General features: G+C 42.4%; 3 protein-coding genes across 3 annotated transcripts in view; 1 reads left to right on the forward strand and 2 right to left on the reverse strand.

Moving 5' to 3' along the window:
- Positions 1-14,098, forward strand: part of LOC102993475 (olfactory receptor 10J3-like) — a 324,817-nt gene that overhangs the window by 61,936 nt on the left and 248,783 nt on the right. The gene's annotated exons all lie outside the window — the stretch shown is intronic.
- LOC102976948 (olfactory receptor 16-like) lies at positions 5,376-6,128 on the reverse strand. Its single transcript, XM_024115997.1, has one exon. The coding sequence runs from the start codon at positions 6,126-6,128 to the stop codon at positions 5,376-5,378; it is 753 nt and encodes a 250-aa protein (XP_023971765.1).
- On the reverse strand, positions 11,940-12,973 carry APCS (amyloid P component, serum). The gene is made up of 2 exons (XM_007123384.2): positions 12,813-12,973; positions 11,940-12,702 (listed from the first exon to the last, which is right to left on the reverse strand). Exons 1-2 carry the CDS (start codon positions 12,874-12,876, stop codon positions 12,095-12,097), a joined length of 672 nt encoding a protein of 223 aa, XP_007123446.2. The 5' UTR covers positions 12,877-12,973; the 3' UTR covers positions 11,940-12,094.

Below are 14,098 nucleotides of genomic sequence, written 5' to 3' on the forward strand. Positions count from 1 at the left end.
GCGGGCCTCTCACTGTTGTGCCCTCTCCCGTTGCGGAGCACAGGCTCCGGACGCGCAGGCTCAGCGGCCATGGCTCACGGGCCCAGCCGCTCCGTGGCATGTGGGATCTTCCCGGACCGGGGCACGAACCCGTGTTCCCTGTATCGGCAGGCGGATTCTCAACCACTGCGCCACCAGGGAAGCCCTCAAATCTTCTCTTATATAGCTTTGCAAGTGCTGCTTCCTCTACCTGGAATACACTTTTAATCTTGCTTTTCCAGACCTTTCATCGAGCTGACTCCTACCGAGCCTTCAGATCTTAAGCTTAGACTCTATTTCCTCTGGTTGCTCTTCCCTGACCCCTGAGATTTGGTTAGAACCCACCAATATGTATTCCAATAGCATCCAGTATTTCTCACATCATGAGATTTATTACTACTTGCTTAATTTTTGGACACCCCTCTTAGCACTAGGAAGGCAGGGACTGTGATAGCTTACTATTACTCTAGCCCCAGTGTCTAGCATGCAGTATACCTTTCCTGAATTGATCAAATTTTACTTAACTTTGCTAAACTCCAGCTCTAAAAGTGGGAATAATTTTAGGGACTGTCACTACCCCATTAAGAAAGATCTGGGAATAGATGCCTAGAGAGGCGAGAATATCTAGTGAGGGACAGAGGTAAGATTAGAACCATGCAGTCTGATTCCAGATTCTTGTTTCTTTGCCTTCATGCAATGCTCTCTCTCAGGGAGTCTTATTTTGCCTCTCCGTGTGGCTCCTCTGCTTTTATTCCTCAGCCACAATTTGGAGACTGTGTGTAAGAAAGGGTGGCTGCTGCAGTCCAGCACACGGACAGCTCGGAAATGTGACAGCTCATATCTGGAAAACAAGGAAGGAGAAAAAGGAATAACAGAAGGGATACCCAAAATTTCCAAAGCAGAAGAATCTGTGAGCTCTTCCAAACAGAGGCAAAAACTGCCATCCGGAAAGCCTGGATGCTTCACAGCACAGGAGATCAGTGGACACTCGTCAATACTTAGCCATCAAGAAGCAGGTTTAAAGGGGCCCATTATGCAGTTAGCTTTCAGGTTTGATAAATACTTATTGATCTGTCTTAAGCCAAGACCTGTGCTAGGCACTGGGGATACAGAAGCAGTTCTTCTGTCAAGGGGTTTGCTGTGAGGTGAGGGAGGCAGACTAGGAAATGGGCAACTTGAATGCACTGCTAAGGCAGCCACCAGCTTAGAGGGGTGTGGTAGCTCATGGCAGGAACACCTCGTAAGTTATTGAGAGACTTTTTGGTGGAAGTGATGTCCAGAACGAAACCAGAGTAACTCAAAGAATATAGTATCTTTCAGAAAGATTACAGATGAGAAATGGTGGTAATACAGTGAAGAAGACATAGTTGGAAGTCAACTAGTAGATAGTGGTATCAGTTCTAGTTCTGTCAGTTACCAACTGTGTGACTTGAAGCAAAAGTCAGTTGACATTTCCACCATTAACCTAAAAAGTGGGCATAAAAATGCATACCTCATAAGGTTATTGAAAGGAGCAAGTAGGATGTTATATTTGAAGACTGTCGTGAAATGCAAAGTACTATAAAGCTGAAGTATTATTAAGTGAAATAATGTATATGACTACAACTTAGCATAGTGCCTGCCATGAGGGTAGTAAACCCTCAGTAAATGGCAGTTGCCTCCTGCTGTATACCATGTCACTTTACTGGTTTGGAATTCCTGTTTCCTTCAGAGACGAGTTTCTGAAGAGCTAGAGCCACATGACATATGCCACTAATCTATACCTCAGTGTCATCTCCTGCCTCTTTCTTTCCTCTCCCATTTTCCAGAGCTAATCCCACAACCAAGCTTTTTATGGCTGATGGGTGGTGTTTCCATGTTTTCTTTCTCCCCTCTTACTACCTTCGGGGCAGGAGAAATAGGGGCTGGAAAATGATGTGGTGAGTGCCCGGTTAAAGGGGGGCCTGAGCTTTTGCTGTAAAATGATTAAAAATCTAACATTTTGGAAGAATTTTTGGCCTCATAATGGATTTGTCTGTCATTTTCCCAAAAGTGTAATTTGGAGATATCTTGATTCTTTTTTTCCTCAGTTTTTGTTGAGCTATAATTGACATATAATATTGTATAAGTTTAAGGTATGCAACATGATGATTTGATATATGTAGATGTTGTGAAATGATTACCACAAGTTAACATCTATTACCACATGTAGCTACAAAAATTTTTTTCCCTTGTGATGAGAACTTTTAAAATCTACTCTGTCAGCAACTTTCAAATATGTAATACAGTGTCGTTACCTAGAGTCATCATGTTTGCTACACCCTCAGAACTTAATTTATCTCATAACTGGAAGTTTGTACCTTTTGACTGCCTTCATTCAATTTCCCCAAACCCTGCCTCTGGCAACCACCAATGTGTTCTCTTTTTCTATGAGGTTTTTTTTTTTTTTTTTAAGATTCCACATATGAGTGAGCTTATACTGTATTTGTCTTTGTCTGACTTATTTTACTTAGGACCTTATGATAAGTGTCCTGATTCTTAATTTTATATAGCATATCACTCTTTGTTTAAAAACTTATTTCTTTTTAAATAAGCTTTGAAGGTTATACTATAAAAATGATTTTTTTATGGTAACTCCATATTCTTTAATGAAAAAACTCAACTGTTTTAGTTCTGTGTTGCTAAGGGATTAATAGTGCAATGACTAAATTAATACTGACAGTGAGAAGGGTCTTGAAGCAACTGAGCAGTTGGCTTATAGAAAATCCAGGGAAGGAGGAAGTATAGACCCAAGTGACCCTGTCGCTATGAATCTGTTTATTACTCTTCGTTTTTAGGTGAGGGCCAACTGCAGAGGACACAGAAAGGCAGGGCAGGTGTGTCTAGCTGATCAAAACATGCCAGCAAGTCCAAGCATAGTGCTTGGCACATTGTTGGTACTTGACTATTAAGCACCCATTCTACCCAGTACTGTACCAGGCACAGGGCTTAACAGTGAGAGAAACAGTTCCTGACCCCAATATGCTTGTGATTCAGTGATAGAAACAGACTCACAATTAAGCAACGAAAGCACAATGGGAAAAGTTCTATCCTAATATAATTTTGCACAAAGAACTTTTGGGGCAAATAAGAAAGAGCAACGAATTGCCTAGGTGGGAATGAGGTAAATGATACTGCTCTAGAAAATGTAAGGCAGCATTTATAAACTGGATAACAGTACAGGATAAATAGGTAAGGGCATTAAAACTGTTTTTGATGGCTAGTGAGGCAGAATGAAAAACATTATATTCATAAAATGTGCTGATGGGGATAGAGCCAGGACCTGAACTCAGGACTTTGGATTCCAGGTCATCTACCCTTCCTACCATATAATGCAGCAACTTATTATCTAAAAAAAGCAGCACATATATTTTTATAAATTGCACATGTAGTTGAGTCATTGTAGGCAACAGATCTGGAGAAGGAGATGTTTTTCCTTCAAGATTTCAGACTCATCTTTTCTGGCAGCTCTTCTTGGGCCCAACTCTGATGTTTAACTTCTGACTGCACACGGGGCATGTGATGTATCTGTTGTTGTGGGCATTTAGATGGAGGAAGAACACTGGAGAAACCTTTTGTCTTTGATCCCTGGGCTGCTGAAAGAATGGCTTCGTGGAGAAGTCAAAAGGGAGTAATGAGCAGGGGAAGGCAGCCTCTGCAGCTGCACGTGGTTAGAACAGGTTTGACTGCCACCCAGCTTAGCATTGTTACCCCACTTTCCTCCTCAGACTGACCCTCCCTGTCCCACAGCCTGCCTTCTGCATACAAAAGGACAGATCTAAGAGCATAAGAGCAGTTGCTAGTCCAGAGGGAATTGAGGAGGATGGGTAACAATTAAGAGTCAGCCCTATAGGTAGTCTTGGTGGTAGTGAGAGGGGGTCCATTTATATTGTCAGGGAGACTCATTCTCATTCTGGAGGAAGGCATGCTTCTATTCCTCAGGGGATGTTGTCTGTGAGTGTGGGGGGATGGCTGCAGGGTGGACTGATCCTGAGAGCACTGTCAGGGAAGACCTATGACAAGTCCAGGACTCTCAGACCAAGCTCTTGACCTCTCAAAAGCTTCTGTAGGAAGCCTTGCTTCTTATGCTGCAGAAATTTCAGACACTGGACAGAAACTAGAAAAAGATGACTAGACCTTGAAAGAAGTATGGGCTTCCCACCTAGGATCTCAGAAGTCTGTAAAGCTAGATCTTACTCTAGATGAGCTCCTTGGATGTTACCTACCCCTTCTCAGTAGAGGGAAAGGAAATCACTCCCTTCAGTAAGAAGACAAAGAACATTAAGGGATGAGCAGAGAAGCATTTTTAACACAAAATACTTTAGTAGAAAGATGCATGGACAAAAGAGTCTTTGACTCTCCCTAGCACCACCCAAGGCAACAGTATAGCAGGTATGTACCAGTGGCATGAAACCAGAAAAACTCCGGGGAAGCCCTGGGGAAAAGCATGGTTTCCTTAAAGGAGACGCTAGTAGAAGTAGAGAGTATTTTCTTTGTAGCCTCTTTTGGTGAATTGAGTGATTAAACAAATCTCTGAACTACTTCTGACTGCTGGTGCAGTCGGTTTTGTTCTATTTTTTCTTTTTGGTGTTATCCAGGAATTGCCGTGGTGTGTGCCAGTGAAGAATACCTTTATGATTCTCACTCCAAACAGGGTAGAGCTCTTTTTTGACCAACTCATTATTCTTCATAATGACTAGAGAGAAGCTGATTCCATGGAGAGAACCAGCAGCCAGAACTGGATTAGCACAGTTAGAGAGACAAGAGCTGTTCACAATTTACAGCCTTGGTCAGCATTCTGAAGACCATATTGGCTGGAAGCAAAGCCTCTAGGATAAATCAAATAATAAAGGCTGAAATTTCAAGGGCTAAACCAGTAATTTCCAACTTTCTTAATTAAAAAAAATAACATGCATCTCACCTTTCCCAAAGGTTCTGGTATAATTTTCTTCCTTACTGTTTACTATTATCCTGCTGGGAAGATTTTATCCAGTTTTATTTTCTGTAGGTTGTATTTTGAAAGTAATAGAGATTAAAAAAATTTTTTTTCAAACATAAAATGACCACATTTAATATGCTTTTAAGAAGTCCCCTGCCCTACCCTGGAAATTTGGTATGCTTTTTAAAAAATCATGCCCACCTTCCTCACCTCTTAAATACCCCGTTGAAAATGCCTGGACAAAAGTTTGAAATACGTGGAGACAAAGATGATGATTTTTGTAATAAGGGTGCTGAAGCAAGTTGTGCATATCTCATTACAGGATAGACTGCACAGGACAGACTTGTGAGGTTGGATGCAATGAGAACACATACTGCTCTTTATAAAAAGGGTCAGTGGATTAAGAAATGTTTCTGCCCACAGCTCTGTGTAGGGCATCCTTGACCTCCTTGTTCCTCAGACTGTAAACAACAGGGTTCAGCAGGGGAATGATGATGGTGTAGGTCACTGAGAGAAGGAGGTCTTGTTCTACAGAATTTTCTGACTTAGGCTTGAGGTAGGCAGTGGAGGCACAGTTGTAGTGGACCATGACCATGGTGAGGTGGGAGGCACATGTGGCAAAGGCCTTCTTCTGGCCCTCGGTTGAGGCGATATTGAGGATGGTGGAGATGATAAGAACGTAGGAGATGAAGACCAGGCCCATGGGAACCAGGATCACCGATAAACTGACAACAAAATTGATGATCTCATTGACAGTGGTGTCAATACAGGAGAGTTTCATGACAGGGAGTATGTCAGAGAAGAAATGACCAACCACTCTGTGACAAAATGGTAAGGTAAATATGGATGTCACCTGGACAGCTGCCATGGCCAGGCCAATGCTGAAGGCTCCACACATCAGCTGGACACACACCCCCTTGCTCATGATGAGTGTGTATCTCAGGGGGTTGCAGATGGCCACATAGTGGTCATATCCCATCACTGTGAGCAGAAAGCAGTTGTTGATGGCTAAAGTAACAAAGAAGAACGTTTGAGTGGTACAACCTGCCAAGGAGATTGGCTGGTTCTGGGCTATGATGCTGGAGAGCATCTGTGGAGTGGTGACCAGTGTGTACACAGTCTCTGAACTGGCCAGACCTGGAAAGTACTCCATTGTGGGAAATAAGAAGGTAGACATTTAAAGTAGAAATGAGTGTGCCACTAATTAAAGTAATTTATATTAAGACGCTGCCAAGATACCAATTGGATAAGTAGAGATGAAAGAGTGTCAGTGCAACTCTAAGCAGCTTTTTAGGAAGGATGAGGTAGAGCTGTAGAGCTGTGGCTACTTAAAATTAAAATTAAAGGAAAAATTCAGTTCATCAGTCCCAGTAGCCACGTTTCAAGTGCCCAAAAGCAACACACGAATAGTGGCTACTCTGTTGGGCAGCACTGATATCAAACATTTCCTTCCTTGGTGAAAGTTGTGTTGAACAGTGCTACTCTAGTGTACTTCCATAGACAGATGTGTGGAATGCATTAAATAAGAGCAACAGAAAAGCTATATAAAGAACAATAACACGGTGGGTTGCCATATGGCTAAAAATGTGTGTCTGTGTGTGTGAATGCATATATTTATATACGCAAAAAGTCTGAAAGAATATACAGCTGATATTATCACGGGTTAACCGTTATCTTCGGGTGGGGGTGAGATTATAGGAATCTCACCTACAATATATGGTGAGATTACGAGGATTATGGCCCTTATTTTAAATTATTTTAACTTTGAGCATAAGTGTATAGCTCATAGATAGTTTGGAGGAGTCAAGGAGGATGACAACTGAGAACAGATATTAGATTGAGTAAGAAGGAGGTCACTGGTGAGGTACTAGCCAGTTTCAGTAGAGTCTTGGGCTGGAAAGCCTGGTTACAGGGAGGAAACAAAAAAGAAGTTTTAACATGTCATCGATGAGAACAGCAGATCGTATGTGCCTTTCCCCTTTCCTGATGAGCCTATTGCAGTGAGTTACAAAAAATGGTTAAGAAGGTATTAAGCCAGGAAAACCATAGACATATTTGGAGTAGGGAAGAAGAAGAAAATACTAAGCTGAATTGAGTCAGGAGGAGGAAGAAAATCCCTGGTGTCTTTAGGGTCTGAAAAGTACTGCTTTCACCCTGAATCAGCTGGATTTGCTATAAGTATGCCTCAGGTAAATATAAAGTTACTTTCTTTGAATAAATTGTAAAGTTATAAACAGGATGGCTGATGACCAAGGAATGTAGCCCAGGTACATAAGCCCAGGAGAAAAAGAGGGGTGGGAAATAAGTTTATTGCCTGTGGTGAACATTTGAATTGGATTGAACAGACAATGAAAGACTATCTTAAGGCAGGATATTCTTAGAACTTGAAGGAAAAAATGCAAAAAGAAGGCCAGCTCAAGACATGTGGGAGCACATAATGCAAATGTTGAATGCAAATGCTCAAAGCAGCATTCTTTCCATGGTAGTATTTATTTAGAGGCAAGGTGTGTAGTAGGTGACGGAAGGGTGATGTTCTGCCACTAGGAGGAGCTATCATTTCTCCTTCCAGAGGAACTCAGGCACAGCCCAAACTTCAACATGCCCTTTAGCCAAAATAAACAAAGAGCCCTGTAGTGATTGCGATTCACTCTCCATAAAGTGCACTTTGGTGGTTAGCTGTACTTCCTAGAGTAGGTGTCATACGGTCATCACACTTAGAATATTTTCCCAAGTATTCCTCGGACCATTGCTGTCCACATCAGGAGTTCTAGGGTGGGTTCACTCCATCTTGTCACATCTCCAAGGATGTTTTAGCATTAAGGACTAAGAATGCAGATTAAGAGCAATTGCCTCCTATCTCACTTTTTAACCTGTCTCTTTTTGAAGTGCAATCCAAAATTGTTACTGTCAAGGACTGTGTGGCTGAAATGACCAATACAGGGCTGTTTCTGCCCCTGGAGGTGAGGCAAGCCCCAGTGAAGGAGATGGGGAAGTATGGGATGTGGCAGTAGATCGCATTGTGAGTCCTCCTGGGTTGTCTTCCATTCTTGCATGGAAGACATTGGGTGAACAGACCCCAGTGTTCACCCTGGGAGGGGAGGAGAGGTTGCAGAGAGCACCATGGTGCCGAAGAAGTGTGTGGAATGGGTAGGTCAGTTCCACCGGTGGAGATTGGCTGGGTTGAGTTCTCAGCAGTTGGAACAGGTGTCAATGAACTTAAGGATGATTTTAGCACTAGATGGCTGCCTCCTTTTTTCCTCCTGGTTGCTCTTTTGAGTCACCCCAGGCAGAAGTGACTGCAGCTGAGCAATGGAGCAGCAGCCCCTCTACCACCCAAATCTGGTTCCTCTCTGTGCCTGAACCCTAGGGGTGTTTCTGTGTGAGGGACACCCCAGTAGACAATCTCAAAAGCATAGTATAGAATAGAAAGGAGCTTTCAAAATGATTTAAATACTCCAGAAGGACAAAAACCCTGTGGGGGAGTAAGAATACTGAAATGTGCTCATGCATCAAAATTTTAGTCATGAAGCCGATACTCTGACTAGAGGAAAAAGAAAAATAAGATAGAGGGGAAAAATATAATTTGAGGGTATAAAGGAAATACCATTTGCAAAGGGAAGAAATTATGACAAAACTCATGGGTACTTAAAATTATCTACATCTTTATAAGCAAAATCTGTGCCTAGAAACAGAATCTGTTTTAAAAAGTAAAATATGCAAGGTAGTCTAAGTCTCTATAATTATAATTTTGTGTTAAAAAGAGTTGTGCAGCTAAAAAAATAATGACATTGTCTTTTTGCCAAACTTGCCATCCTGTCCTTTCCTTTCTTTTCCTTTCATTAAACAGAATAGGTGTAAGGATCCACGAATGGAGGAGTTGACTTCTTAAGAAAATGATGATTATGTGAACTATTTGAATAAACAAGAGAATGATGATTTTTCTTTGGGACAGAAGCCTTCTCATACTCAAAGGAATTCCCCCACCTTCTTGAGTCTGTAGAATCTGCCTGTGCTCTTTTCTGGTTTTAGAGCATAGCAGGCAATTATGACTTATTTACAAGACGTCACTGCAATGCCAAGAAAACTGATTGCCATTTTTTTGCTGGAAGAAATAATAGAATCTTGGTACCTTACAAAACTCAGCCTTATTAGGCTCTAGGTCAGCCTTATTACATTATTAGGTCACTTACAGTTCACTGCACTCTGGCTGAAGCACAGGGTGACACATTTGCCCTGAGCACCTCTGACCTTTGAGGAGCTGCCCCTTTAAATCTGATCTGGAAGGGACTCTCAGAGGATAATTCCTGTTGTCTAGCTCTTGTCTCCAGGATTCATTTGCCAAGAGACTTACTGTACATCCTGTGGGTCTGCGTGGAGTCAGAATCCAGAAATGATCTGGGAGATCTCATTACAAATGGATCATGCAGGGAATATTGGGCAAGCTTTGGTCTCACATGGCCTGGTTCTTTCTTTTTCTCCTGGAGAAAAATAGCTCAACTCAGACAAAGATGTGTTGAATATCACATGGCACTATCTTTTGTTCTTTGGAATCCATGTTAGTGTGTTGCCCTTGTTTAGTTACTATCGGTGAAAATGCACTTGTATAAAAGTCAGATGTGGTGCCCCTCAGTGTCTATGGGAAGAACTTATCCCATTTCTGCTACTAGCAGGAGACATACACGGGTTTGGTTAGGGAAGGGTTAGGGTTGGGAGCAGAGACTGAAAATAGAGCATGAATGTTTCTTTTTGTTTGTAGGAATATACCAAGAAGTTTAAGGCAGATGATTTGAAGTTTTAGGTGGTAATTCTCATTTTTCTTTACGTCTTAGTTGACACTTAGCACTTACTTGGTGCCAGAACGTGTACTGAGTAGGTGCTGTGAATGTCTCATCACATCTAATCCTCACAAGAGCCCCATGAGGTTACAATGAGAAGTTACTGTAGCAGCTAGAGCTCTGGATGAAATGCTTTACATTTGTCTTTGCCTCCTTGCTCCAGACACAGTTGGATCAGCCCCTTGTAGACTATGGGCCTCAGTGTAACTTATCAGTAACATTAGATTAGTTTTGCTTTGGATCCTGTGGTTGTATGTGACATGATGTATGTGCCTTGACCACTGCCCCAACGTATGGTGGAACCGCTTTGCATCTCCCATATTGAACTCACAGAAGAATGACCACGGCCAGACAAAACCTAAGTGGACAATTCTGGAGCACAAATGGAGTTTAGTTTATAAGTTAATCACCTATTTAGTCACATCAAGGTAAGGATTAAAGGTGACTCAGGTCATGTTTCAGTTTTCCTTATGTTCTTCGAATGTTCTTGGATATCTGTTCTTTCTAAATAGAGGAAGTACCATGAAGGCCTAGAAAATCTCCATGTTACTCTCCAAAGGTGACTATACATTGCTGCTTTCTAGTGAGGACAAGAGAAAATCTCTTTTTTTATCCTCACCCAACTCAAGTCTGAGCTAAGGCATATCCCAAACTCAAGGAGACCTTGTTGCTTTAACCTCAGACCTCCCCACAGTTCCTATATAAAACATAGAGAAAGCTTCAAGCCCTCTCACTAGGGCAAAGTCCTTTATAGACTTTTCTGGTAAGCCCAGCCATGGGGCCATGTCGCTAAATGCTCCAACCTACTTTCCTGGGTCTGGTGGCTGCCTCTTTGTCCATCTTGGGTGAATAGACGCGTGAGTTAGAAGTAATCTCTTGGAGACTTCCCTGGTGGCACAGTGGTTAAGAATCTGCCTGTGAAGGCAGGGGACACAGGTTCGAGCCTTGGTCCGGGAAGATCCCACATGCTGTGGAGCAACTAAGCCCATGCACCGCAACTACTGAGCCTGTGCTCTAGAGCCTGTGAGCCACGACTACAGAAACCATGTGCCACAGCTACTGAAGCCCACGTGCTTAGAGCCCATGCTCTGCAACAAGAGAAGCCACCACAATGACAACCCCGTGCACCACAATGAAGGGTAGCCCCTGCTCGCTGCACTTAGAGAAAGCCTGTGCACAGCAACGAAGACCCAATGCAGCCATAAATAAATAAATAGATAGATAAATAAAGTAATTACTCGGTTATTCTGAAGCCCCACTGGATGCTGTCTTTTGGCTTCATATTCTGTTATCTGTGGGCAAAGCCTGCCTTATTTCTCATGCGCAGGCAAATTTTCTTTGGGGTCCTTTCTTCTCTGAGAAGGGACTTAATATCTGTTGAGGGTATACCAGACACTCTGCTCCATGGTTTTCATAATAATGAAAATAACTAATAATAACATCTCACAATTATTTTGTAGTGTTATAATTGGGAAGCCAATTGCGACGCTAAGAGTTGTATCTTAAAGAGGTAAGCGGAGACCAGATTATGGGGGGGCACGTCAAAGGGTTTAAGTTGTACGCTGTATGAGGTGGGGATCCATAGAAGGATTTTAAACTGGGAATTCATGTGAGCAATATCCTTGATGACTTCAGGACAGTATTATGAAAATCAGGCACTGTATGGTACCACTGGGATTTTTGAGGGAAAAAGGCATGTTTGCCCTTACCCAAAATGATTCCAGACTCTCATACACTTTCAGTTTTCATTCTTGCTACTTCTAGTTTTTTTTCCCCATCTCATTACTTGCTGTTAAGTTCTCAGCTGTTGCTTATATCATTATAGTTGTCTCCTTGGCAGAAGCTCAGACCTCTTTTTGATTTTGTAGCTGGAAAACCAAATAGAAGGATTTCTGTTGCAACTCCACACACATTTTGAGTTGTTAATACGATTATTAGTAGCTTGTAAGTGTTGCTGCTGCCCCACTCGTTGAGTGCTCTGGCTTTATGATATACCTTTTTAGTTACTTAAAGGTTTCCCTCCCCATAATTTGCAACCTGATTTTTCTGGATAATGAAACACCAATTTTCAAATATAAGTAGACACAAGAGAAGATGTTTGAGACTATGACGAGCATTAGACAAATGCAGGTGGCATAATACATTTTTTTAATTAGGCACACTTGTAACCAGGGAATTCAAAGAAGAAAGAGCTATAGATCTAGGATTTAGTATCCAGTTGCCTTGAGCAGAGCTCTTGGGTGTTGGTTATTTCATTTTCAAGTGCTCTTGTTGATTCCAGACCTCAGCCCCACACCAGGGGCTTGATGACAACATAACCTTTCATTTCATAGTTCAGAGCGTGCCAGTCCAGGATGGTGGGATTGAGGGAGTAGGAACCCTGATACACAAACTGGATCTCTTCGGGAGACAGCAGAGAGTCCCACGTGTACAAATCCCCAATCTCTCCCATAAAGGACTGGGTTTTATCAAAGCCTCCTCCATAGGAATCCTGCTCCTGCCCCAGGACAATCTTGGGGTTAGCTCCCACAGAATAACCCTGTCTCAGGCCGTTTTTCACCAGCGGCTTCCCATTGACCCAGAATTCGGCAATGCCTGTGGAAGACTCCCAGTTGGTACAGATGTGCAGTGCGGTGGGGAACTCCTCAATAACTCTGGCAGTAACTTTGGTTCTTCCAATGTATAAACTGTACTCTCCAATTCTGTCTTTAAAAATTAGTAGCTCATCCTTGCCCTGGGTGTTATAGGAGAAGAGGCTGTAGCCGCAGGAGAGACCACTATAGACTTGAAAACACAAGGTAAAGTTCTGCAGAGCTTTCTCCAGCTTTGTGATCAGGTTCAAGTGGTCAGTAGAAGATTCTCTAGGGAACACAAACACCTTCCTACTGAGGTCTGTGGGAAGAGAAAGAAATATAGTGACCTTCAGCATAAATGCAGGGAGAAAAATCCCACTCAATCTTTTTCTCATCTCATGCTCCTTGATCACACCCTGACCACCCTACCTTTCTGAGCAAAGGCTTCTGGAAGGCTGGCGAGGACAGAGACCCAAAGCAGTAGCTTGTCCATGTTCTTGGCCTGGGGCTGTTACAGCAGCAGCAGTGACCAGGATGAGGGTACAGAGAGCACAGTGGTTGTTCACTCAACTTCTGAGATTCACATTCTTAGGCCTCAGGCTATTCAGGTTTTATACGCACCTCTGGGTGAGGATGGGGGGATGGGGAGCACAGATAATGTATGAATGATTTTCCAGGCCTGCCCTCTGGTGTCAACAGTCAGATCTATTGGTGGGGAAGGAAGGGCTGGAAAATCAGCGGGAGTTACTTATTAGATACAGGGGACGGCCAGAGCCCCACCCCTCTGTGACCCAGATTCTGGTGCTGGGAAGAGAGTGGTGTGGAGCTGCAGTGTTACAGAAGAGATGGGACCACGCCAGGAGGGCCTGGCTCCACTCTCCAGGGGCCCCTCAGTGTGATGGCTCCGTGACTTCTGTTTGTGGATATTCTGGGATTCTGGTTTTGGCTGAAGACTGTGAAGTCTCTTCACCTTTGTTTAATTCAATAGTTAGTAATAGGTCCATGCCATTACTAAGGGGAGCAAGAGAATTAGAGTATGTATTTTCTGTCTGCCTGAAGCTTAGTATTTTCAGCTACTATCACTCAGCTCTTTTCCTTCTTTTGACTGTCATAGTGTTTCTTTCTTTTAAATTAATTTTTATTGGAGTATAGTTGACTTACAATGTTGTGTTAGTTTCTGCTGTACAGCAAAGTGAATCAGTTATACATATACATAAATTCACTTTTTTATAGATTCTATTCCCATATAGGTCATTACAGAGTATTGAGTAGAGTTCCCTGGGCTATACAGTAGGTTCTTATCAGTTATCTATTTTATATATAGGAGTGTGTATATGTCAATCCCAATCTCCCAGTTTATCTCCCCTCCCCCACCCCCGCTTTCCCCCTTGGTAACCATAAGTTTGTTTTCTACATCTGTGACTATATTTCTGTATTGTAAATAGGTTCATTTGTACCATTTTTTTAGATTCCACATATAAGCGATACCATATGACATTTGTCTTTCTCTGACTTACTTCACTCAGTATTTCAATCTCTAGGTCCATCCATGTTGTTGCAAATGGCATTATTTTGTTCTTTTTTATGGCTGAGTAATATTCCATTGTATATATGTACCACATCTTCTTTATCCATTCCTCTGTCGATGGACATTTAGGTTGCTTCCATGTCCTGGCTATTGTGAATAGTGCTGCAATGAACATTGGAGTACATGT

The sequence above is a fragment of the Physeter macrocephalus genome, chromosome 4 (assembly GCF_002837175.3).
Source record: "Physeter macrocephalus isolate SW-GA chromosome 4, ASM283717v5, whole genome shotgun sequence".
NCBI classification, from domain to species: Eukaryota; Metazoa; Chordata; class Mammalia; order Artiodactyla; family Physeteridae; genus Physeter; species Physeter macrocephalus.